This window comes from Artemia sp. Qi Xiang Cuo, chromosome 8 (assembly GCF_049724085.1).
Source record: "Artemia sp. Qi Xiang Cuo chromosome 8, ASM4972408v1, whole genome shotgun sequence".
Classification (NCBI taxonomy): Eukaryota; Metazoa; Arthropoda; class Branchiopoda; order Anostraca; family Artemiidae; genus Artemia; species Artemia sp. Qi Xiang Cuo.
The window spans coordinates 77,162,615-77,189,915 of NC_142801.1; the positions used below are offsets into that span (position 1 = coordinate 77,162,615).

General features: G+C 38.5%; 1 protein-coding gene across 2 annotated transcripts in view; it reads left to right on the top strand.

Moving 5' to 3' along the window:
* loqs (double-stranded RNA-binding domain-containing protein loquacious) overlaps positions 1-27,301 on the top strand; it is a 69,800-nt gene that overhangs the window by 20,913 nt on the left and 21,586 nt on the right. For both annotated transcript variants that reach the window (XM_089093757.1, XM_089093756.1), the window contains exons 3-5: positions 1,259-1,397; positions 6,364-6,539; positions 15,588-15,697. In XM_089093757.1, the coding sequence (XP_088949883.1) occupies positions 1,259-1,397; positions 6,364-6,539; positions 15,588-15,697 (425 nt within the window). The remainder of the gene's footprint in view (positions 1-1,258; positions 1,398-6,363; positions 6,540-15,587; positions 15,698-27,301) is intronic.

A 27,301-nucleotide genomic window follows, 5' to 3' on the forward strand; every position in this document is an offset into this window, starting at 1 on the left:
AGTTGAAAAAAATTTTTTTTTTTATTTAAAAAAAAGAACAACCAAACGGTTGTAACGCCCGCTTTATCTGCAGCCGATTGTCGAGCAATACAACAATTAGTGGGATGATGCAACCATTATGCTCATCCTTGCTACTGAACAAATGGCCTATATATGGCAAATATAGGCTAGTGGGAATGTGTAAAACTTCAGTAATATAAATGACATTTTTAAACCAGAAGAAAGTAAGGATTCTATTGGTATACCTGTAGCCAGTCAAAGGGATAGATCATAGATATAAGAGAATAGCCTAAAAGAGGTGTTTTTGAAGGTAAGTCTCATTGATTAATAGTTTGAAGTTTTTCATCTTCAATAACTGTAATAATATCCATATCAATGTATAGCTTAGATGGCAGTGTTTTTCTTTTGCTACAGCAATCAGGAAAGTTACATTTCTAGAGTTCCATGATGATATTGTTTTTACGCTCATTTTCTGCTGATTTTTCACACATACTTCTTATTTTCAAACTTGGCGCCTGCTAAGTGTAAAACTACCTAACTATTTGAGAGTGAGTTCCTGGGTTTTCCTAATTTTTTAAGGAGTGTATGGTCGAGTAAGTTTCAGTTAAACAATTTAAAGCTTCGGATTTCATCAGTGTCCTTGGTACTTAAAGACATATTTTGAAAAATCTTCTTGCTGGTGGTACTGTGTCACCTTCAGTTGATGGTTGGTGGCGTTAAACTCATGAATTTTGGTTTTTACACTATTGGAAGGGAATTCGCTCCTATCACTCTGTGTGAAAACTATGGCTGTGTCCGAAGTAAATGATTTTTTTTTTTGTAAAAAGAAATATAATACTGGATTATTGTTGAGGGTGTGGCCTAATCTACTAATTTCCAATTTGGTTGGTGTTCTAGACAGTAAAAAATTACTTTTGAAACACAAAATAAAATATTCTAATGAGACTTGGGAGAAATTAGCAGCGTTATTTACTTTACTTTCTGCACACAAAACTTGTGAAGTACAAACATTCTATAGCATTATTTGTCATCTTTTATACTAAAATTGAAAATGATTTTATAGTTTTCTTTTTTCTTAGTCAACATCTATCTTTTATCTAGATCCATCTTCAACATTTGTCTTAACTACAAACAATCTTTGCCTTAATCGTTAGTGAGGTATCTTAGGGCACCTAAACTAAGAACAAAGTAAATGATATGCACTATATTATACAGTAAATAATCATTCGAATTTGTATATGCTTCTTTTTTCCTACAGCAACGGGTAGTGGCCAGTCAAAGAAGAAAGCCAAGCATACTGCTGCGATGACAATTTTGGAAAAAATTAGGGCTGCAGCTGCTACAAAAGCGAAAGATGAAGCTGCAAAAAAACTGAAAGGGTCGAGCTTATCTGTAGAGTAAGAAATTTGCTTTTCAAAGTTTCAATCTGCTTCCCAATACCTATGTGGTCGAACGGTTCTTCCTCTCTCTCCCCCCCCCTTCTATCTCTCCTCTTTATTTCTTTCTTTCCTCTTTCTTTCTTTCTTTCTTCTTTCTTTCTCTCTCCTCTTTCTTTCTCTCTCTTTCCTCTTTCTTTCTCTCTCTCTTTCTTCTTTCTCTCTCTCTCTCTCTCTCTTTCTTCTTTCTTTCTCTCTCTCTCTCTGTTTATCTCTCTCTCTCTCTCTCTCTCTCTCTCTCTCTCTCTCTCTCTCTCTCTCTCTCTCTCTCTCTCTCTCTCTATATCGCGATATTCTAGGACCACTGGGTCAATACGATCACCCCTGAGAAAAAAAAACAACAAATAAACGTGCATCCGTAATCTTTCTTCTGGCAAAAAATACAAATTCCACATTTGCAGATATGAGCTTGAAACCTCTACAACAGAGTTCGCTGATACTTTGAATCTGATGGTGTGATTTTCATTAAGATCCTATGACTTAGAGTGTTTCCTCCTTTTTTCGAAAATAAGACACATTTTCTCAGGCTTGTAACGTTTGATGGGTAAAACTAAACTTGATGAAACTTATATATTTGAAATCAGCATAAAAATCCGATTCTTTTTATATATCTATTGTTACCAAAATTCCGTTTTGTAGAGTTTTTGGTTACTATTGAGCCTGGTCGTTCCTTACTTATAGTTCGTTACCACGAACTGTTAAAAAAAAAAGAAGACACAAGACTAAAAATATAAAACAAAACACAAATAGATAGCAACACAAAAATTTTAAAGCAGCATGTGCTGCTTCAATGTCAATAAATTAAAATGAGTCATAAATAAAATTAATATATGTCAAGAGTCAATTTTCACGGTTAAATAGTGACTGGTTATACAAAATATATTAAAATATTAAAAACATAAATGGTTGGTACATTCAGAAACACCCACAGGCAAATACCTGAAATAAACTATCAAACATTAAATATTTGTCGAGTTAATATTATTAAAATACTGAGTAAAATAAGGGACAAATGAATTGCAATATCTCTCGGTACTAGAGGCTGGTTAAGTCATTAACTGTGGACAATTTTTCTTATTTTTCGGAATCTAGCGAATGGTCCTTCTGTAGGGGGTCTCTCAAGGTTGAGTAGTAGACCACGATGAGTTGGAGACTTGAAACAATTTAGTCCAGGTTGAGTTGTTTCAGTACATCATCATATGTTGAGTAGTTGTGTCCAAGTATAGTTTTTAAAGCTCTTTCTTGTATCATCTAAAGTATATCTGATTGTTTTTTCCTCAAGCCCGGATGTCAAGCTCAACATGCATACTCATGAGAAGGCTTAACTTAGCTGCAGTATATAGACTTTAAAACCTCAGTTGGAATACCAAATCTCTTCAGCTTGGAAAATGAATGTAAAAGTGAGGCGCCTTTTTTATTCAGATAGTGCGAGTTCCTTCTTAAATCTTTCTTCCAAAAGTATTCCAAGTATTTCAATGTTTTCTTTGTCGGCAGTAGGGAATTAAGAGAAGAGTGGTTGTCGACCTTTAGGAAGGAAAAAGTCATATAAGAGCTCTTAGTTTCACTCACCCTCAGTTCTACCTTTCCTAATTCACGTTTTAGATCATTAAAAATTATTGTCAAGTTAGACTGGTCTGTAGTCGGAGGGCTTCGTCATAGTGATAAGAAAGTTAATTCATCAGCAAATTTAAAACGTACTCGAATTGTTGCTAAAATACGGTTAAAACAATCAAACAGTTCGTGGTAACGAATTGTAAGTAAGGAACGACTCGGCTGAATAGTAACCGAAACTCTAAAAAACGAAATTTTGATACCAATAGATACATCAAAAGAATCATATTTTAATGCTGATTTCAAATATACAAGTTTCATCAAATTTAGTTTTACCCATAAAAAGTTACGCGCCTGAGAAAGTTTGCCTGATTTTTGAAAAAGGGGAAAACACCCCCCTAAAAGTCCTAGGACCTTAATGAAAATCGCACCATCAGATTCAGTGTATTAGAGAACCTGACTGCAGAGGTTTCAAGCTCCTATCTGCAAAAATGTGGAATTTTGTATTTTTTGCTCGAAGAAAGATCACGGATGCGTGTTTATTTGTTTTTTCTTTTTTCCAGGGGTGGTTGTATCGACCCAGTGGTCCTAGAATATCGTGGGAGGGTTCATTCGAACGGAAATTAAAAGTTATAGTGCCCTTTTAAGTGACCCAAAAAATTGGAGGGCAACTAGGCCCCCTCACACGCTCATATTTTTCCCAACGTCACCCGATCAAAATTTTGATAGCCATTTTGTTCAGCATGGTTGAAAATATAATAAATGTCTTTTAGTATGACTTAATCCCCCAAAGTCCCCGGGGGGAGGGCTAAAAGTTATGAACTTTACCCAATTTTTACATATAGTATTGGTTATTGGGAAGTATACATATGTTTTCAGGGGGGATTTTTTTCTGTTAGTGGGGGGGTCGGGGGTTATGTGAGAGGATCTTTCCATGGGGGAAGGGGCATTGCTATGAAGGGGGCACCAGATTTCCCAGCATTATTTAAAAAACGATCAGAAATTAAATAAAAAAACAAGTTTTTCAACTGAAAGTAAGGAGCAACATCAAAACTTAAAACGAACAGAAAGTATTAAGTATATGATCGGGTTCTCCCTCTAGTCAATACCTCGCTCTTTAAGACAAATATTTTTTAGTACTTTCATAAGAGTTATTTATGCTAATTAACGGCCTTTGGGATGAAGGGGTCATTTTTAAAGAATTGGAATAAAATTCGAACTTTAGCGTAAAGAGCGAGGTATTGACTAGGGGGCGAACCCCCTAATATACGTATTAAAAATATATGAATATCGAAGTTCGTTACGTAAGTTAATTCGTAAGTTACGTATATTTATTACTAATAAAAACGTTCGTAAATAAAATTAAACAACTTTCGAGAAAGCCACTTAACCAAATAAAAGTAAAATTAATATAAAAATCTTGTTTTAGTTATTCATGTACGGTGAGCCAAAATCAAAACCTGCATTAATTCAAAAACGTTCAAAAATTAAATAAAAAAAACAAGCTTTTTTTTAACTGAAAGTAAGGAGTAACATTAAAACTTAAAACGAACAGAAATTATTCCATACATGAATTGGGATGTCCCCTCCTCAACGCCTCGCTCTTTACGCTAAAGTTAGACTCTTTCTCCCAACGCTATTTTTTTAACAATAAAAAACTTTAGCGTAAAGAGCGAGGCGTTGAGGAGAGGACAGTCCCTTTCATATACGGAATAATTTTTGTTCGTTTAAGTTTTAATGTTGCTCCTTACTTTCAGTTAAAAAACCTTTTTTTTATTTAATAAGAAAAGAAAATGGGATCAGGGAGTTGGACACACTGAGATCTTTAAAAAAAAAAAAAACTAGCAAGCAGACGTACAACAAATGGACGGAGGCCCATAACTTTAGCTTTTTCTACTTCTTAAACATGGTTGATCACTTGTTTGGAGCCACAGCTGCCAGGTGTTCTAGTACACGTGCAATACGCTTAAAAACAGGACATAGCAAATGTGCTTAGAACTGATAGAGCTCTATAGTAGATGTCGTGAGGAATGGTTCCTACATATTGGTATGGCCCCTACCTATAGCCCGTACCATGGCCCTACCTACCTATATAGGAATGGTCCATACCTATTGCCGATGTCTTGAAAAATGTCATAATGTCTTGCATTTTGTCGAGAGAATGATTGAAAAGTTTAGCATCTCATGTGGCCTGATACTTACCTTTCTACTCACATCTAATCACTTTAGGAGGCATTCCTAATCTAACCATCTCTTTCCCATCCAAAAATGTCACCCTTCAAATTTTTCAAAATTCTACACTCGGCATATTAAGTGCAACACTCTCAAGATTTGCTTGAAAAGGCTATGCGATCACAAAACCCCTTTGTGACAAGCCTTAATATAAGGTGCATATCGAGATTGTTGAGTCTAATGGATTCCTTTGGAGAGACAATCTCTAACTTTCTTTTCCTCATTTTTAATTATTTACTTGCGACATATTTTTAGCCGACTTAATGTTCGTGTTTTTAAATTTGGGCTCGTGAAGCTGCTTTTGTTGTTGTTGTTGTTTTTTGTGTGTGTGTTTTTTTTGTTTTTTACGCGAAATAGACACAGTAAAAAAAAAGAAACAAACATGAGATTGAATGAAAAAACTAGTAACTTTGTAATTTAGCAATTTACTATTTAAAATAGTAATTGACTGGGCAAGAGAAGTCGGAAATTACTTTTTGGCGTTAGAAAACAGGATTTAGTATAAACATTTGGATTTACTAACTAGCATTTTTCTGTGAGCTAGCTTAAGTTATTCGTCGCGGCTGTTTAACAGTATTAAAAGAAAAAACCATAATGGACACAAAAGACAAAAACGTATTAAAAGACACAAAAAGAAAAACCATAATGGAGGAAATCTGAAACAAAAGAATTCCTTTGAAAATGTATGTGTGTTAACTAAGCATAGGCATCTTAAAAAAGTCAAACATTATTTGCCTTTTTTGTGTCTTTAAATTAAATTCCCTGATAACTCCTTCAAAGCTTTAAATCTTCACCCTGTCGTGGGACCAGGCAATTATGCAGATTTTCTGGAGGGGGGGCAAATTAGGTTCCGAAGTAATGCTAAGGAGGCATGTATGCAAATAGTTGAGGGCGTCTGCCCCTCCCACCTCCATTTTGAAATCTTCGTTTTACGTCTTGTTCTCTTTCTCTCCTCTGTTTGTCGTGTAATTTGTCTGCTTTCTGTCTTATCTGAACTCGAAACCAAATAAGAACCTTTGTACTTCCCTGGTTCCAAGACAAGCAAAAGGTTTGAAAAAAGTTGAAAGCTTTGAAGATTAAGGCATCAAATTCGAGTGTCATAAAAAAAACATTTAAGGTTTATCTAGGTTACCTGTACTTTTAGAAGTTTTTGTTCACCTTATGATGATGGTATCGATGGTAACCCCATTGGGAGGCTACAGGAACTGTGCATTGCCAAACGTTTTGCTCCGCCAGGATATCTTATTGCCTCTGAGGTTGGACTGCCCCATGACAGGATCTTCAATATGGTGTGCATTGTGGATGTTTACAAGGAAACAGGTGGGAATTTTTTCTTCTAACAGAAATATTTGAAATTAGTTCAGAATTCTCCAAATTTTAGGTCTCACACCCTTCCAGCTCTTCTACTTTCGAATCGCTTTTATAGACACAAGTAGATACACCCATAGATCAGCACCGTCAGCGGGCCTTAAGGGTCTAGAGCCGTCATACTTACTTACTTACTTACACCCATAGATTGTTTTCCTAACTTCGCTTTTATAGACACAAGTAGATACACCCATAGATCAGCACCGTCAGCGGACCTTAAGGGTCTAGTGCCGTCATACTTACTTACTTACTTACACCCATAGATTGTTTTCCTAACGTTTTTTTTGACGAGAAAAACATTGTTTATAGCTGAAATTTGAAAGCACCAGTTTAACAGTATTAGAGTTTGCCAACACGTGTTATTCTCATTACGGGGGTGTAGCCTTTGTTGCTCTTTGACACTAAGTTATGCCAAAATGTAAATATGATTGCTTCTTTTAGCTCTAGATGATAGGAGGAGACCTTAGGCTTTTCCGTTGAAGAAGGTAAGACATCTCAAAGTGGTGCAAATACGAGGGCTATTCAGAAAGTAGGGAACGTTTTGTTATAAAACAAAAACTAGGCACAGGAAAAATATTTTATTATATACATCTGAAAGAGTGACTAAAATGCTACTTTTCTACATAGTCACCAAACAAATTAAGGCACTTATCGTGGTGGTAGAGAGGCTTCGAAATTTCTTCATCATAGAAATCCGCCGCCTGCGATCTCAGTCACTCAGTGACGCACTTTCGGAGCTCGTCGTGGTCATTAAAACGCTGTGTCGCTAGCCAGTTCTTCATCTTCGGGAAAAAGTGAAAATCATTCGGTGCTAGGTCTGGACTGCAGGGGGGATGTGGGAAAATCTCCCATTTGAATGAGTCCCACGAATCCTCTCATCAGCTTTGGCGATAAGATCGTCTGTCACAATGCTCGGGCGTCCACTCCTCTCTTCATCATGCACGTTGGTTCGGCCGTTTTTAAACCGGATACACCATTTTCGCACTGAACTTTCATTCATTACTTCGTTGCCATACATTTCGCACAGTTGCCGATGAATTTCGATAGTTTTTTATTGCTAACAAAAACCGTATTACGGACTGCACTTCACAACTGGAGGGATTTGCAATTGCAGCGCACATTTTAAATTGGAATATTGGGGAAGGGGCAGTCCGGAGATGTTCTCGTTCTCACGGCTGGATGCCGACTAAAGCTACGAGCACGCGCCTACCAAAACATACGTGATCGCCGCGTGTCTAGTGGCGTCAGACAGAAACGTTCCCTAGTTTCTGAATAGCCCTCGTAGATCTCGATATCTCTTTAAAGCAAGATTTACGGAGACGATGATATGCCGCTATTATTATCAGAGGCAACGCTCTAGCTTTATCTGTGGATAAAGAGCAATAAGCCTTCAGTTACTGTTATTTATTTATTATTAAATTTTTTCCTCCCTGCACTACTTTTCGAACCCCCCCCCCCCTCTTAGGTTTTAGACTTTTACAGTGAGAGAAGGAGACGATATCCAAACTTGCTTTGTAGTGATTTTTGTTCGTTTCAAGCTTGATTTGCAAATTCAATTTAAGTTTCACTCGTTTTAAGATTTATGTGTTAATTTACATTAATATCTATTGTATATTTGTTTGCATTTATTGTTTATTTGATTTCTGTTCGTTTTAAGTTTCATTCATACTTCAATTAATTTAAAAAACTTTTTCCACAAAATAAGTTTTTCAAAGAAAAGTAAAGAACTCCATTAAACAAAAAATGAGCAAAAATAAAATCAAGTAATCTACCAAGCGTAAAACTACAACAAATCATCATCGATAAATAAATGAAACCCAAATCGAACAGAAATTATAATAATTAACCGAGTCAAACCCAAAACGAGCAGAAATTAACATAAGTTGGGCGCTAAACCCCTATTCCTTCCCAAGGCCAGAACAAAATTTGCACTTTACTAAAAAAATATAAATGTTTGTACTTTTATAACTTTAATAAATCAAATAATATTAACATTTTGATTACTAAATATCAGTATATGTATATTAAACTGACAATGCACATTCATTTGTATTTTTTAAGTAAAGAGCCCTTTTTGAAGTTTCTACAACAACGCCTTCTATAAAAAACCTTATATGACCCCAGGGGATAACTTAAAAACCTTGCCCTGAGGGCTTTGGGGGATTGTCCTCCTCAAAAACATATTTTCTATCTGGAAATCAACTACGCTGACCAAAATGGCTATCTCAAAATTTTGATTGTATGTGTTTGGGGGACTGAGGGGCGTGGGGGGGGGCTAGTTGCCCTCCAATAACTTGACTATTAAAAAGCGTACTAACCCTTCAAATTTCCAATCGAATGAGCCTGTTTTGAAGTTTCTACGACAACGCATTCTACAAAAATCTTATATGCCCCCAGGGCATAACTTAAAACCCTTGCCCTGAGGATTGTGGGGGAGTTTTCTCCTCAAAAACACATTTTCTATCAGGAAATCAACTACGCTGAACAAAATGACTATCTCAAAATTTTGATTGGATGTGTTTGGGAGAATGATGGGCGTGGGGGGGGGGGGGGCTAGTTGCCCCCCAGATCACTTTCGACTATTAAAAAGGGCAATAGAACTCTCAATTTCCAATCGAATGAGCCCCTTTTGAAGTTTATAGGACGATCCCTTTCATATGAAGTGCCCTGCTCTAAAGGAAAAAAATAATACATAGTATATTGTGCAAACATCGTTCTTATATGCCCTCAGGGAATAACTTAAAACCCCTGCCCTGAGGGTTGTGGGGGAGTGTCCTCCTCAAAAACATATTTTTTATCTGGAAATCAACTACGCTGAACAAAATGGCTATCTCAAATTTTGATTGGATGTGTTTGGGGGAATGATGGGCGTGCGGGGGGGGCGAGCTAGTTGCCCTCCAATCACTGTCGACTATTTAAAAGGGCACTAGAACTCTCAATTTCCAATCGAATGAGCCCCTTTTAAAGTTTCTGCGACGACTCCTTCCATATGAAGTGCCCAGCTGTAAAGGAAAAAAATAATAAATAGTACATTGTGCCAACATCGTTTTTATATGCCCTCAGGGCATAAATTAAAACCCTTGCCCCGATGGTTGTGGGGGAGTGTCCTCCTCAAAAACATATTTTCTATGTGGAAATCAACTACGCTGAACAAACTTGGTTTGCAGACTTATCTTCCTATTCTTCCAAACTTTTTTTAATTGTAAAAAAACACCCTGAGCCTTGGCGATTCTACTTTTAACATCTTCACTGCTCCCACCATCTTTACTAATAATACTACCAAGGTAAGTGAAGATGCCGATTTGATCAATCTTTTCATCACCCAACGTCACCTTTTCATCTTCACTTATTCCTAGCCTTAGTAACCTATTCAAACCTATTCTAGCACCCTGAACTCGCAAACCTCTAAAAGTTCATTCATTTTGCTCACACTTTCCTCTAGGATGCTTAAATCATCAGTCCAGGAGACTTTTTCCTCCCCATTTGATTCTGTGGTCTCCCATTGCCTTTCCTGTGCTCCTTAATACAAAATCCATATAAAGGGAGATAGAACACAGCCCTGCTTAACTCCTGATTTAATATGAAACCAGCTGCTAAATTCATTTCCTGCCTTAGCTACTGCCGTGTTATTGTCGTACATAGCACTAATCGCTTTAATGTATTTGTCTGGTATACCATACAAGGATAAACCTTTGCTATAGCTCTTTTATCAACAGAATAGAACGCTTGCTTATAATCTATAAAACTAAGGACCAAAGGAGTTTGACAACTAAGGCACTTCTCAATTTTTAATCCAAGGGTTAATATTCGGTTGACACATCCTCTACCTTTACTAAAACCGCACTGTTCTTCTCTTAAAACTTTGTTTACGGCATTTCTCAGTCTAAAAAGTATCATATTACTAAGTAATTTACTACCTACAGAGACCAGACTAATACCTCGATAATTACCACACTCACTTTTATCACCTTTCTTATAAAGTGGCTTGATTAAGGTTTTCCTAAAATCATTTGGTACTTCCCCTTTTTCAAACCATATTCGTAAAAAACAGATCATCTGTTTCTGTTCTGTTTCTGTGTTTTTGTATGAACAGAACAGAAACAGGTGCTTTGGAAACAGAACAGAAACAGTTCCCATGCTTACTACCGACCTGGGTGTTCAAATCTCCTAATAAAAACACCATGCTTCTACCTGGGACCCTGTCTATTTGTTCCTGTAGCTGTAAGTAAAATTCATTTGAGTCACTACTTTCTCCGTCAGTCAATTTTACTGGGGCATATACTACTGTGACTGATATCCTGATTTTTTTATTCATAAAAGGAGCGACTAGTATTCTACTTCTAATACCTTCCCTACCTATAACAAGACTTGGCAGCTTCTTTATGCATCATGAGTCCTGATCCCTGCCTATGCACGCTGTCATTCCTGCCCGAGCAAATAATTTCTATATCACCTAATTTCATGTTTTCTATCCCTGGGAAATGAGGTTCTTAAACTCCCAAGAAGTTCACTTCTAAGCGTCTGAATTCGTCAGTCAAAATGTTGATACGATAGTTATTTTTTAATGCTGTAACATTCGAAGCTGCAATATTCTTGTTTTTTTAATCATTGAAATTATTTTGGCCTCAGGAAAAGCAATGGCCCCAGAACCAGGGCAGGGCCGGGACTAAAACATCTTCTAAAGTCTACGAGAATTGCTTAAACCGGCTTAGAACCGGACAGCAAAGTCTCTGGGACCTCCATTTGAATGAAGGCTTTGTGAAATCCTGGGCTCATCAAGGTCACAACATAAGTTTCCACAGTTGGCGATGCTCTTCTGTCAACAAGAGTCGAAATCCTGCACAGACAATTTCAAGTCTTTTACCTTCGACTCATTATATATCCATGCCTACAAAAAATTATGCTACAACAGGGAGGCAACCCATGATAGATAAATTAGCTAGGAAAAATTCTTCAGTCCAAAAAAGCCCACTGAAACAGACCGAACCTAGAAGAATTATCCATTAATCAGAATCCAGTGCAAAAACTTTGTTGTTTACTAGGCCATAATTTCCTCCAGGGGTGCCACTCCTCAAGGTCACTCTGCAGCGCTGTTAGCAATCACAGTTTTGGTTAGGAAAACTAGTTAAAGGTTCACCCTGATGCAGCTACGAGGCCACGCAAGCAAGGATGTCAGGAATAGGGATGGAGAAGGAGCTTATGACGTAGCGGAGACCCCAAATCATCTCACAGCGATTTGTCAGGTTTATGCAGTTTATCAGGAATGGTTCAGGATATTAAGTTGAAACTTCCAGGAAATACTGAGGGGGATGCTGAACTAAATCAATTGGCACTGTGTGTTTCCAGGTTGTCAAAAGGACGTATCTGCAATATCTTTTAAGTGTCGGAGGGTGTTAAGTTGGAACTTCCAAGAAATGTTTAATTTCAGAAGGGAATATGTTCATCATGGTTTTCAGAAGGGTGTATCTGCAAAATTTCTTCAATGGATAAGGGTATTTAGTTGAAGCTTTCTGGGAATGTTTTACTAAATCAAGAGGCATTTTGTGCTTTCAAGTTTGCAATATCTCGGGAAGGCCTACGAACATTATGTTGAAACTTTCAGGGAGTTTTGACGGAATACTCTTTCAAATGACACCATTTGCAACCATGCTGTCAAAAGGGATATCTGCGATGTTTCAGGAATAGTTAGCTGTACTAGTTGAAACTTGTAGAGAATGTTGAGGGGGTTGTTGAACCAATAAAAAACACACCATGTGCATGCTGTTTGTCGAAAGAGCGCATCTTTAATATCTCAGGATCGGGTATTATGTTTAATATCTAAGGGTATTATGTTGAAACTTTCAGGGAATCTTAATGAGGATGTTGAACTACATCAAAAGACACTATTTGCATCCAGGTTTCCAAAAGAGCGTGACTACAATATCTCAGGAAAGACTAAAGGTATTAAATTAAAATTTTCAGGGGAAGTTAATGGGGATGCTGAACTAAATTAAATCACATTTTTGCCTTCTAGATGTCGAAGGGGCTTACCTTCGATATCTCAGGAACGTTCAAGGGTATTACATGGAAATCTCCAGGGATGTTACGGCGATTTCGAACTAAATTAAAGCGCATTTTGTGCATCCTGGTTGTCAAATGGGCAAATCTTCAGTATCTCCGGAATGGTTGACGGTATTACATTGAAATTTTCAGGGATGTTACTGGGGATTTTGAACTAAAACTATCACTATCTCCATCCAGGTTGTCAAAAGGATGTGTGTGGAATATCTTAGGAACGCCCAAAGCTATTAAAAAATCTTCAGAAAATGTTAAGGGTGATCTTGAACTAAATGGAAATACAGCATGCGAGTCAGGTGTTAAATAGACGTCTAAGCAACTAAGTATATTAAGCTGAATCTTTTAGGAAATATCGATGGGGCTGTTGAATTAAATCAAAAGGCACTATATGTATCCAGATTGTCATGTGGGCGTGTCTGTAATATCTCAGGAACATATAGGGGTGTTGAGTTGAAGCTGTCAGGGAATATTGGTTGGGCTGTTCAACTAAATCAAAGACTACTTGTCTACCTGTTCAACACTGCTTGCATCTAGTTGGTCACGTCGTTGTATCTACAATATCTCAGGAACAGCTATAGCTATTAAGTTAAAAATTTCAGGGAATGCTGAGGAGGATGTTGAACTAAATCATGAGATACCAGTAGTTTAACTAGGTGTTCAAATGGATGTTTGTGAGTACCTCAGGAACACCGTAGGGTATTAAGTTGAAACTTTCGGAAAATATGGGGGGTAATGTTAAACTAAAATCAAGAGACGCTATGTACATTCAGGTTGTCAAAATTTCATACCTGAAATATCTTAGGAACAGGGAAGGGTACTAAGTTGGAAATTCCATGGGACGTCGAGGTAGACAATGAACTAAATCCAAATACATTATTTGCATCCAGGTTGTCAAAATGGAGTGTCCACTATATTTTAAGAACGGTTAAGAGCGTTAAAATGAAATTTTCAAGTGAATACTAACGGTGATATAGAAATAAATCAAAAGGCCCTATCTACGTCCAGGTCGCCAAAATGGTGTAACTATAAGGTTTCAGGAATGGTAAGGGTTTTAAGTACAAGCTTTTAGGGAATTTTGAAGGGAATGTTGACCTAGTCAAAAGACTATTTAGCCAGGTCGTCAAAAGTGTGTATATGAAATATCTCAAGAACGGCTAAGGGCATTAAGTTGAAGCTTCTATGGAATGCTGAGAGTAACGTTAAACTCAATCAAAAGCAATTGTGTGCATCCAGGTACAGAGACGTCTTTTCCTACCACACTAAGCATGCGCTCAAGTCAAAAATAAAAAGAGCTGAGTGATTTCCCTGACTTATATTTATTTTCTTATTCTATTTTTATTCATTCTTAATCTTTCGAACATTTTCCTGGGAGATTCTTTTCAGTGTATTATCTAGATTTTCCTGTTGAATCAAAAATTTAGTTCAAGAACCATCCTGAACCATGATTTCAAATTGAACGAAGCTTATGCTATAACTACGTGGAATACTAGCGAAGGCGACGCTGAGACCACCTTTACAATTTAAGCTAGAATCCGATGCTCTAATTCTTAATCAAAAAACCTGAAAAACTGGAAAAATATTTGTAATATTGACCAGTCATAAAACTTTTGCATCCAAATTCCAAAAAGAAGTGTCCAAACCAATATGCTGCCAAAATGTTAAATGCTCATATTTATTAACATGCTTGCTTGTGTGAATTTGTTTTGAGGATAGAGGGCGCGAATTTTAAAATATATGTGAATTGTCGGAGAAACATAGTAGATTACGAATCATATCTTTCAGGCTAAACATGACTGTATTTCAATAATGGGAGTGTATCATATCAGCTTTTGATCTAGAGATTTCTAGGCTGAAGTTCGGTTTTGGGTGTTTTTTACGTTATATTTTCTAGTTGGAGTTTTTACTCAGGACGACTGATATTCCTTTCATTGAGTTTGGGAGAAGCCCTGCTAAGGAGATTTAAGCTCATCACATCTTACTCTAACATCCATAATGATGATTTGGGCTGATAAATCGTCTTAGAATTCCGTGCTTCGTTAATTCACAGCTAAAACAATCGAAATTATTCTGTTTTTGAATATATGTAAATTTTCTTTTTGTTTTTATTTATGACCTAAAGCCTGTATAAGATAAAGTAAAATTGTATGATTTTATTAACAATGCTTTATTAAAATGCTTTTGTTATTGATATAAGCATTTATACTTACTTTAAAGTTATTTTGAGAATTGCCGGTAACCATTTTCTAGTGGCTAATAGTAAGGAACAAGGGGTCACTTTAAGGGTCCCTTAGAGGGCTTGAAATAGAGTTTACGAAAAGACTGGTTAGTATACATGGAAAGAGCATAAAGCAACACATAGAGTGGTGTCTTAACATTCTACCTAGGTAAGGTACGCATGAATTTGTTCGAGAGATTGTCATTGGGAGGGTGGGGAGAAGGGGTCAAGTCTCTTGTGGCGATTAGAGTATCACCAGCTGTATAGACAAATAGTCCACAACAGAGAATACGACTTTGCAATATAAGAGCTACTAAACAACAATGCCTGATATGATAAGGAACAGCCAGTTATAGCCTACTTGCCCCCCAGCAAAGATGGTGGTAATCCACATAAGTGATAGTAGTTCTACTTTGTAACGCCTACTGTGCTCATGCTCTACAAGCAGGGTAGTTAACCTGAATGTAGTTAAGCAAAGTCCATCATGAATTGCCTGAAATGTGGTTATAGATTTAGTATAACAGGATAGTTCACACAGTGTGTTCTGCAAAAATTAGTACTTTTTTGTTTGTCTTTCGTTGAGGCTGCCACTGGTTGTTCCAGAAATAAATTCTAGAAATTTGTTTAGTAGGGCTCAGAGTCAGAGAATATTTGATTTTCTAAGGGAATAATAGTCTCATAAAATGTAAAAAAGTTGCGATAAACCTTTTTATTCTGACTTTTTCTAGGCTCGGGAAAATCCAAAAAGCTCGCAAAACGCCAAGCAGCTATAAAAATGATTGAGACCATAAAAGATGTACCAGTGGAACAGCCAGCCGTATACGATGAGGATGATGAGGTGAGTACAGGTGTTGCTAGGTAAAAGGGCGGGGAGAAGTCACTAGAGGAGCTACTGGCCAATAGTGGGAAAAGCTATTGCGTTTCACTTACAGGTAGATCTAGAGCAAATCTAGAAAAACAATGAATCTGGTACTCTTGGCACGCACGTGGGGATACATTTCGGGGGGGCGGGGCTGTAATTTTGGTCGAACTTGTACGAGAACAGGTAAACCCCATTTCAGACGCAATATTGCGATAGACCTGTAATGTTGAGGATGGTGACAGGGGTAGAGGTGCTGCTAGGTGAGAAGTCACTAGAGGGGCTTCTGGCCAAAAATGGGAAGAGCCAATCCTTTTCAGACGCAATACTGCGATGCGATATACCTGTCATGTTCGGTTATTTGACTTACTTACTTGACTTAAGGCTCCTGCCGAGGGTTCGGCGTAGAGAATGATGAGACTAGGCGCCTCCAGGTTGACCTATCACTTGCTAGGCTCGCAGCTTCTTCCACCGGGATGTGGGCTTGGGTGAGGAATTCATCGGCTTTGTATTTCCACCTAGTGGGTGGGCGTCCTCTGGGTCGCTTCCATCCGTGTAGGGTGGGGTCGAAGTTGAATGCAACCCGTGCTGGGGTGTCGCGTGGCATGCGAAGGAGGTGGCCGTACCACGAAACAGTACGCTGGGTGAGCTGCGTCGAGAAAGGAGTTTGAGCGGTACGTTACAATAGAGTGGTTGCTAACGAAGTCAGTCCAGTGAAGTCTTATGATTCTTTGGAGATGTTTCGTCTGTGCGACATCGACGGCGCTGAGGATAGATTTTGCAGTTGGTCTCGTCTCCGCTCCATACAGCAGGACGGTGCTAACTGACGCATTGTAAATGCGCATTTTGGTAAAGCGGCTTATGTTTGGCTTTCGCCAGATGCTGCTAAGCATCCCAACAAGTGCTGAAGCTTTGGTAATTCGAGATATAAGCTCTTTTGTGATCAAGCCATCATTCGAAAAAATAGATCCCAGGTAAGTGAAGTCTTCAACCACATCTACTCGGTTGCTTCCGATGTTGACTTCTTTTACAGTAGAACGGGACGTGGGGGCTCAAGGAGCATAAATTTGGTTTTCTGCCAGTTGATCTTCAGTCAAACTTTCGAAGCTTCTTCTGAGAGCACCTGGAGAGCTTTGATAACCTTTTCGACGGTGCTCGCAACTAGCGCTATGTCGTCGGCGAAGTCAGCATCAGAGAGTAGCCGGTCTTCGAACTGAAGGCGATTCGTCGTGCTAGTCATAACATGGTCTATAACACAGTTGAAAAGTTCGGGAGCGGCGGCGCAACCTTGCCGGACGCCAGTCTTCACCGAGAATGTGGGACTACGCCTTCCATTGACTTGCGCGCAGCTTTCCGTATCATCATACAGCGTTTCAAAAAGTGAGCAATATTTCTTGGGTAGACCCGTAGTTCTTAGTATGAGCAAAAATGAATGGCGATCAACAGAATCGAAGGCAGCCTTAAAGTCCACGAATGCGATGTACGCTTTTCGATGGAACTCTCCTGTCTTCTCGATCAACTGGCCCATAGTAAACATCTGCTCCGTCGTCGACCTGCCGGGCATGAATCCGGCTTGCTGGGCTCTTCTGTTTCTACGCAAAAAGGTGGAACACCTGTCCAGGAGTGACATGGCGAAGAGTTTACCAGGAACGGAGAGAAGCGTGATCTCACGATAGTTGGAGCAGATTTGACGGCTTTCCTTGCGTTTCCAGAGTGGCAATATGATGCCAGCACGCCAGTTATTCGGTATGCTTTCCGTTGTCCATACAGCTGATAAGATTGGCTGGAGCCGCAGAATCATCGCTGCACCCCCGCAATTGAGGACTTCTGCAGAAATACAACAAACTCTGGGGGGTCGATTATTATTTAACCGTTTTACAGCATTTTGGATCTCAGAGGTGGTAAACGGTTGCGATACGAGGTCGGAAGTAGCCTCGGGTGTGGTCATGGCTGCTTGAATCAGATCAGGGTGGGGATGAGCAACTGCCTCGGCATTCAGAAGTGTTGAGAATTGACTGCTCCAGGCAGAGACTTGGCCTGCATCGTCATCCAGCATGCTTCCGTCAACAGACAGAACATGGCTCCCGGTGGAAGTCTTCCCTTCCGTCAGCTCGCGGAGGTGTTTGTACAGGGAGCAGGTTTCTCCTTTTCTTGAAGCATCTTCAAAATCCCTGGCTTTCTTGTCAACAACGGTCTTCCTATCACTGTGCAGTAGGCTATTGTGCAGGCCATTGAGTCGTCTGTACTCTGGCATATTCTTTGCTAAGCGGTGCTTCCGGCGCAGCTCGATTACAGACAGAGTCTCCTGGGATATCCAGGGTTTATTCTTGTGTCTGTTGCGGCCAATGGTACTGCCAGAAGAATCGAGTATATTGTCTTTGAAAGACTTTCATGGTACTTCAGGGTCGTCCAGAACTTGGAGGCAGCTAAGCCGGTTAGAAATATCGAGAGCATACTTCTGTTGCATCTCAGATGTAGCCAGACTACTCATATCGAGCTTGGGAGGCCGTCTTTCTTGTCCTTGTGCTCTCAGGCGTAGCCTCAGTTTGGCGACTACCATCCTATGGTCTGTGTTTCCAAGCTCGGCCGACCTATAAGTCCGGCAATTTGTTATTGATGAGCGCCAGCGACCCGAGATCATAACATAATCGATCATCTTCTTTGTCTGTCCGTCGTTACTATACCAAGTGTATTTGTGTATATCTCGTCTCTTAAAGAGCGTGTTTGATATAAACGGATTATGCATAGTGCAGAGCTGGAGGAGTCGTTGTCCATTGTCATTCAGTGGATCCGGAGCCACAGGGCCAAGAACTCTTTTCCACACGCCTCCCGCGTCCTTTACTGCCGTGTTAAGGTCTCCCAGTAGAGTGACGATGTCGTGGGGTGGGACTCTAGACAGGGTCGCTGAGAGCTCTGTATAGAACTGATCCTTAAATTCCGCAGGACTCGGATTGGTGGGAGCATAGCATACAATCATTGTCCACTTTCCTTGCTTGGGCTGGAGCTGAGCCATCGGTATTCTATCTGAAATTTGTTTATAGGAGAGAAGGCATCTCTAGGCTCTGGCGTTCAGCCCAAGGCCTACACTATTTGTCTTGCTTTCTGGGTCACCAGACCAGATCAGGTGATATCCTTCTTCAATATCCTCGGACTCTCTTCCGACAAGGCAGGTTTCCGTAAGACCAACCACAGCTATATTGAAGCGTTTTAGCTCATAGACAAGCATTCATTTAGCTCCAGGAAAGTTGAGTGTGAGTACGTTCCTGGTGGCGAGGCGTATTCCACCTTGGTCAAGAAGGTTCATTCGATGGTCTGAAATCGGTCCAGGGACATGCTGGGGTCGTGGAAGGTAAAGGGGGGTAGGTCATCCGAGGCAGTATCATCGTTATTCGCTGCGGTAAAATTTTCGGGTGGAGGGTTGCAGGCCCAACGACCCTAGGCCTGGGATCTAATTAGAGCTAGGACTTGCCTAGATACTGAGAGTCCCTGGGGTGGGCTCCGCCCACCTCATCAGGTTGAGGCTGCCCATTAACATGGAGCGTTTAGTTAGGGGAAACCCCATATCCAGAGGCACGTGGTCAGCAGACATAGTCTGCCTCATTCCGGACGAACTCCATCCGCCTCCATGGCGGATGTTCGATTATTTGCGTTCAGTTAAACCGAAGCAGGCAATCTATGAGATCAGTCTTACGTATATAGATATCATGTAAATATTTTATCTACTTTTCTTTATTTACAGTACTTAGCTCTCGTAGTCCAAGTAATTTAGGCATTGAATTGGTTAAATTGGATGTTTTGTGCTCTTATTTTCGACGCTCTGTTTTTTACTTAGTGGCTGTAGACACTGGGCTGGGAGTACCATTGATGCTCCTCTTCTCCGTAACAGCTCTAGAATTGAGTGGTGTAAGTGTGTGTGTGGGGGGAGGGGGTACAGCCGACATGGCTGCGGTGTGGGAAAATTCAACTTAACTGTATTGTAATTGGATATAATTGAACAAACAGTCAATAAATGACTCACTAGTGTTCATCAAACAGTTCGTGGTAACGAACTGTAAGTAAGGAGTGACCCAGCTCAGTAGTAACCAAAACTCTAAAAAACGGAATTTCGATACTAAAAGATACATAAAAAGAATCGACCTATTATGCTGATTTTAAATATATAATTTTCATTTCGTTTAGTCTTACCCATCAAAGGTGACGAGCCTGAGGAAATTTGCCTGATTTTTTAAAAAGGCAGAAAAAGCCCTTGAAACTCATAGAATCTTAATGAAAATCACACCGTCAGATTCAGCGTATCAGAGAACCCAACTGTAGAGGTTTCAAGCTCCTATCTGCAAAAATGTGGAATTTTGTATTTTTTGCCAGAAGAAAGATCACGGGTCCGTGTTTAGTTGTTTGTAAGTTTTTTTTTTTCTTCAGGAATGATCGTATCGATCCAGTGGTTCTAGAATATCGGGATAGGGCTCAAAGCTCTAGTGCCCGTTTTGAGTGACCGAAAAAATTGGAGGGCAACTAGGTCCCCCCTCACGCGCCTTTTTTTTCTGTAAATCGTCCGATCAAAATTTTAAGATAGCTATTTTCACCATAGTTAAAAGGCTGAATAACTATGCCTTTGGAGATATCATGACCATATTTTGTTGTTAATTTTTCGACAAATGAAAATTACACGGTTCAAATCACAAATATTTTCACTCGATGTCCAGCCTCCCTACCGAAATATTAAAAATCTCCAAAATTTCTGGGTAATCCATTTCTAATTCAAATTATCGAATAAAATTATTTTTTTACTATGCATAACTATTATATTTTTTACTAGGCATAACTATGCCTTTGGAGATATCATGACCACCCACAGCCCCTGGGGAAAGGTCTTTAAGTTACAAAAGTTGCCCATTGTTTACGTATAGTATTTGTTATTGGGAAGTAAGTACACATTTTTCGGGTGGGGGGGGGGGAATTTTTTGCTTTTGCTATTTTCCAAGAGGATAATTTTCCATGGGGAGGGAAGTTTCCAGGGGTGAATTTTTCAGGGAAAATTTTGCGCTGGGGTAATTCGCCATAATTCCTATACGAATTTAGTCTTATCACCTGTTTCGTCTATGACGAGTCGGTCTCCCGCGTGAAGGTTTTGAGGGCAATCACACAGGATAAATTTTTGACTGGATCGTAATGTGCGAAGGATAAATCCGTGGGGAGGAGGGATTTTTCCGGGGAGGTGTTGCTAGATTCCCTGGCATTATTTAAAAATGCCAGATCAGAAATCAAATTTAAAAAAAAAAACAGTTTTTCAACTCAAAGTAAGGAGCAACATAAATACTTAAAACGAACTGATAATATTACGTATATTAGGGGGTTTGCTCCTCCTCAACACCTCGTTCTTCACACTGAAGTTTGGATTATGTCCCAATTCTTTGAGAACGACTCCTGAAACACTGTGTTCGTTTAATTAGAACAATGAGAAGGTTTTTTTAGAGTACTAAAAACTTTAGCGTAAAGAGCGAGGTGTTGAGGAGGAGCAACTCCCCTCATAAGCGTAATAATTTCTGTTCGTTTTAAGTTTTAATGTTGCTCCTTACTTTCAGTTGAAGAAACTTGTTCTTTTTATTTAATCTAGTGTATAGCGACTGGTTTCCTATAGTAATCTAGAAAATTGAGAAATTGACAGTTGGGGAAATTTATCTATGCAATTGTTGTCGGGAATTGTGTTAAATTTCATATAAATGTCTCTTTATAGTACATTGAAATTATAAATGTTGTTTTCGTACTGAAATTATGGAAAACGAAAATTTTATTTTAATGAAAATTAAACAATAAAACGTTTTGATGTAGAGGTGTGAGGTCACTATCAATCAAGATTGGTAAATGTAGGCAACACACTTCAACATTTACTAAGAACTTGGGTTATTCCTTAACCTGTTTAGGTTCGGCGAAGGAAGTTCTTTTTAGGTGAGCTCTTAACATATGTTGAAGTGTGGCACCTCGATTTACTAATTTTTATCAGATTGTGGTTATACGCCCCTCAATAGTCCTTATATACAAAATAAGAAGCGATTGAAGTTTGAAGCGAGCAAGCATGATGAAATATTCAACGGTGGCTGATGTTCCCATGAACCCCTTCCCCCAATGAAGCCTAGTGGGGTATCATTTGCCTTTTACTTAAAGAACAAAAAGGGTTCTGATCATAAGGCAAAGTATCTATATTTTGTATTATCAAGTCCTATTTTGCTTTGAGTTTCTACTAAAAATGTTTTGGGTTTCTGTCATAATCCTGCTATAGCGTTAATAACTGCTGATATATCAAGAGATCCCATTTAATGTGAGGGATTGCAACATACCCAGCTTCTAAAAGGCTGCATGTTCTTGAGATCAGGCTTAAAGTAGAGATTTTAATTTAAGTGAAAAATGAATCAGTCGGTGCTACATTTTGGATGTGACTGTGGTGATCTAAATTGCATATTTTACTATATGCTTTTAACTTGAAGTAACTCAATTTGCATTTTTATTTATTTATTTATTTCCCTCAAAAACGAGGAGTATAAAAGATAATTAAATAAATCATCAAAAATCCAAATAACACACCATCAAACATAGCAACAATTTACAAGTTGCCCAAAAGAAAACTTAATCAAATGCAACAAATAGTAATAATGAAATCATGCACTTTTTAAACTATATAAAAAAAAGGAAAAAGATTATGAACATAAAGTATATTTTCAGATTTACGGTAAAAATTATTTATTTTTACCTTGGCTATTTCCAACGGCTCTTTAATTTTAAATTTTGAAACTAATTCAGTATTACTAAAGGAAATTGGAAAACCAAGTAAAAACTTACAATATTTAAAATAACAAACGCGAATTGCTGAAAAATCACAAATTTTAAAATCTCGAAGAAGAAGGGAAGGATAAAGAACATGCGGGAGGGCTACTGCATTAAAAAGAGAACCTAGAATTTCACGACGATAAACACCACGTAGCCGTATTATGGAACCAAACGCCTTTCTAATTTTTTCTTGAATATGTAAAATTAGCATCGACTTAGATTCACGAGCTGAAGCAGAATAAGGTAACCCAAGATAAACAACAGCATCAGAAACCGGAAATGATATATTTCTATCGCAAATTAATTCAGCTCGGTCATTAACATTAACGGGAAAATATTGACATTTTTTAATACTAATAGAAAGGCCCCGAACATTAAGCAGACTAGAAAGGGAATTAAAATTCTTAATTAGACTAGCTTTAGAACGGCTCAATAGGATAATATCATCAGCATATGCAAGAAAAGACACATCCCGTCCCCAAGAAATAAGGGTTGTAGATAAAGAACGAAGACACTCCGCCAGACATGCGTTAAAAATATAAGGAGATAAAACCCCACCCTGTCTCACGCCCCGACCCACGGAAATTGGATTAGAAAGAGAATCAGAAGTATGTGCAAAAATTTTTATCCTAAGCCCCGAATACCAAGATCTAAGAACTCTAACCACAGAAAGGGGAATCCCACCAGAAATAAGAGCTGAAAGAGCGGACGCATGCGAAATATTGTCAAAAGCTCCTTTTATATCAATTAATAGTGTATAAAGTGGGGAGCCAGTAGATCTTGACTCCTTAATTATAGTATCAAACGTTGCATGCGCATGGTCGCAACCCATTCCTTTTTTGAACCCTACTTGATTAAGACCAACATCCAAATAATCAAAAAGATCCTTTATACATAATTCAAAAAGTTTACCAATCATAGAACCCTTCGTTATCGGCCTATACGAATCACAAGAAAGGAGATCTCTTTTACCAGATTTTAGAATAGGAGTTACCACAACAATCCTAAAAGATGGAGGAACATTACCAAACTTGAGAATAAGATTAAAAAAAGTCAAAAGAAGAATAAGAAAATAAGTTGGAGCAAATTTCACATGATTTGAAAAAATCCCATCATGGTCTTTAGAGGATTGTGGCTTTAATTTACGGCATGCACCCAACAAAGAATCAAACGAAATAGAAAAATCATGCGAATTAAAAGAACTGTTTAAAATTATATCAACATGCGAAAGTTGTTCAGGATCATCACAAGATTTCGAAAGGTTTGCAAAATGAGTTTCCCACTCAACAAGAGAAGGGCCATTCTTTTTAGAAGGTTCATTAACTCTCTTTGTTGAACGTAGAGCTTTCCAAAGTTTCTTTTTATTCATATCAACTTCAGACGAAGCATCCATAAGCAAAATATTATTATGACGACGGAGCTCCGACTGGAAAATTGCCTTCTTTTTTTCATGCATAGAAAAGCCGGATGAAGATCACGCGGTTTTCCACTATTTTTCCAATGTCTAAAAGCTAATTTAGATTCATGATTAGCATGTACAAGAAACGGATTTGACGACCAAAAAGGTTTTTCAACATTGGGTTTACACTTTTTAACACCAAAAGTTTCTTTAGCACCATATTTTAAGCAATGTAATAACTGAAGATATATGCAATTAAGCTCAAGCTCTATGTTATCTTTATGACACTTCAGAATATCAGGTACAACTACTTTTCGAGCTAAAGAATCAACTTTATCTTGGTAAGCCGGAATCAGTTTTTCATCCCAGATAATTCTCTCAAAATAATTAGGGCGAATTGGAATAAAATTAGAAGCAGAAACAGAATCATGAATTACAGAAAACGATGTCAAAAACTGAATAGGTAAATGATCACTTATCGGGAAATCCGGGATAACTTTTACAATAATAGATGGGGAAAAATTAAAAAGTACATGGTCAATATTACTCGTACTCCCACTCCAATGAGAATAAGTAAAATCAAGTGTCTTACGGCAGATATTAAAATTTGGTAAAGACGAAAATAAAATTGTGCTACGTTCATTTACACTATCAAGATCACAGTTAAAATCACCAAAAATAAAAATACGTAAACTCGAATCTAATAGGGCAATAAAGCTACTAAGTCTATGGCAAGCTGACGTAAAGGCTTCAAAAGACGAATCAACATGATAGTCAGTAGGCAAATAGCAATTGACCAAAACACAATCAAAAAGTTTGCAGGCAAGAAAAGACTCATCAGCACAAGATAAAATAGCACTAAATTCTTTAGGAACAAATGTAGCAATGCCACCCGCAGGGCGGCCTCCGGTAGGCCTCGCAGGAACGGTAAATATATCATGTAGACTTGAAAGGGAACTTAACATATTCAAAGAATGGTCCAACAAATGATGCTCTTGCAAACATAGTATTGAACTATTTTCAGAAACAAATTCATTCAGCACTACAAATTTGCCAATGACTCCATTCGAATTAAAGGACGTAATCGTAGAACCAATATTCATTTAAAAAGCTTTTTCATAGCAGGGCAACTGAAACTGTAAGACGGGTGGTTAGTTGAGTTGCAATTTGCACAACAAATGGGGTTAGTACATGGAGTATTCTTCGTTGATCTATGATTTCCACTGCAACGAGCACACTTCAGAGTAGAAGAATCACAGTTTTTTTCGGTGTGAGAGGGACTTTGACATGCGAAACATCGTTTTGGAAGCACCTTGTCTTTCTCAACTTTGTAGAGCTCGTAACCGAACTTAATCCCATGGACGATATAATATTTTAAAAATGCTTCGGACTCAAACGACACCTTTACTGTTCTCGACATTCCAAGGCGCCTGAACTCCAGAATCCCAGGCAAAGTGGCTGCTAGAGCTTCAATGTCGAACTCGATATCCACACCACGGATTATTCCGAAAAACTTAGGCTTTTTAGTATTGATAAGACAATCAGGGAAGGAATCCTTTAGATCACAAGAAAACTTTTTCCCAGATTCAGCCGCCACAGTGATAAAAATCAAATCATTGGTCTTTTTTATTTGCTTGATACAGCCCGAGCCGAATTTGTCCAATTCATTTTTCCTGGAAACAGGGTCACGTAACGAGGCTGGCGGATTAGCGATAGTAATAGTCTCTACTGAATCAGAGCTGATGGGGAGGGGAGGCCAATCAGGTGAATTTAAAGGGGAGGGGAGGGGGAGCCCAAGTTGGCTGAACACTTCGACAGCGAGGACTGTAAGTCTTGTTCAATTCTTTCAAGAGAAGTAATGGATTTCTCCAGCTTTCTGCCATAATCACTAACAAGTCGATCCAAACGTACATTGGAATCAGATTTTAATAAAGGGCAGTCTCTGAATGAGCGAGGCACTAATACAGGCCATTTGAAACCTTTCTGGTCAAGATCCGTGACCATCTTCATAATATCTTTTGCTGTAGCAAGTTCCGCAGCGTTGCCACGTCTCATTACTCTCTTTATCGGAATTCCAGAAAATTTCCAAAGCAGATTTTTCGCATTCACCAAAGCCTCAAGGCTGTAAAAGTTCGCCACAGTTTCAATAAGCTCCGTTTCTGGAATACCATTCGCAAATGCATCGCAAATAAAAAACAGGGCAGAGTTCACAATTACATGAGAAATCCCATCTGCAATTACGAAGGTTTTTGAAAAATCACAGAATGAATCAGAAGAATCATCGCAGGCAAAATTATTCCGCTTTACCTGTTCATTTGGGCAATGATTATCAGTCGAATCGTTAATCACAGGTGCTTCCTGGCTAACAGCCAAGAGAGGGTCTTGAGACGCAGGGGTTACGGCATTCAGTGGCGTCAGCATATTTATTGAAGAATTTGGGTGCTCACTCTCTATTGGGTCACTAGAAAATTCGGTAGCGGCTTTGCAAATAGAACAGATCCAGTTAGGAGTATTCTTTCTATCGGAAACGGTGATCCCTGAACAAGAGGGATGAAACAAATTGGAACACTTAGTGCATTGCAACAGCGTGCCTTTCCCCAAACAACGTTCACATTTTGGGCACACTTTTGGAGACATCATTGGCTTGAAGAAAAAAAAAAAAAAACTATCACCCCAAAAGACAAGGGAAGTGGCAGCCCCCGTTATCTCATTCCGGCAATTTAAGGGAGACTCTCCCGGCAGGCACAATGGCACTTGCCTCGGGTTTACTGCCCCTCTTCTGCTTGTCACTTATGGTTGCTCAAAATTGAAATCAGCACAAATCTATTTTTGTAAAGTATAAATAAATGTCCATAAACTAGGTCAGTAGATTACAACATTTTTAATCCGTATGAAATGTCATGACAGAATGGTTGCACAATTAACTCCGGTCACTGAATTAATTTAGGATCCTACCGAGTTTCAAGTTGATAAAATCCAAAAAAGGTGTTATCACATTCAAGGCTAAATGAAGACTGTGACTATAATGTGACTATAATGATTGGTTGGAATAACCGTTGTACTTAGGTCTGTTTTATTCTTTGTACTTTTCATAAATTTTGTTTTTACTTTTCTAAATTTGTGTTGCTTTCTTGTTCCCATTCTTTTTGTTCTCGTCTAAACTGAAGAGACATTCTTTGATACAGGCAAAAATATTGACCTTCTTTTGTTTTTTATTGGGGGGGGGGGGGCTTCTTGTCTTTTACCCGTTTTTTGAATTTTTTTTTTTTGGGGGGGGGGTCTTTTTTTCTAATGACTTTTGCTTAGAGGGGTCTGTAAAAGCTGAAGGAATGACTGGTGCTAACTGAGGACTAAAAAATGAT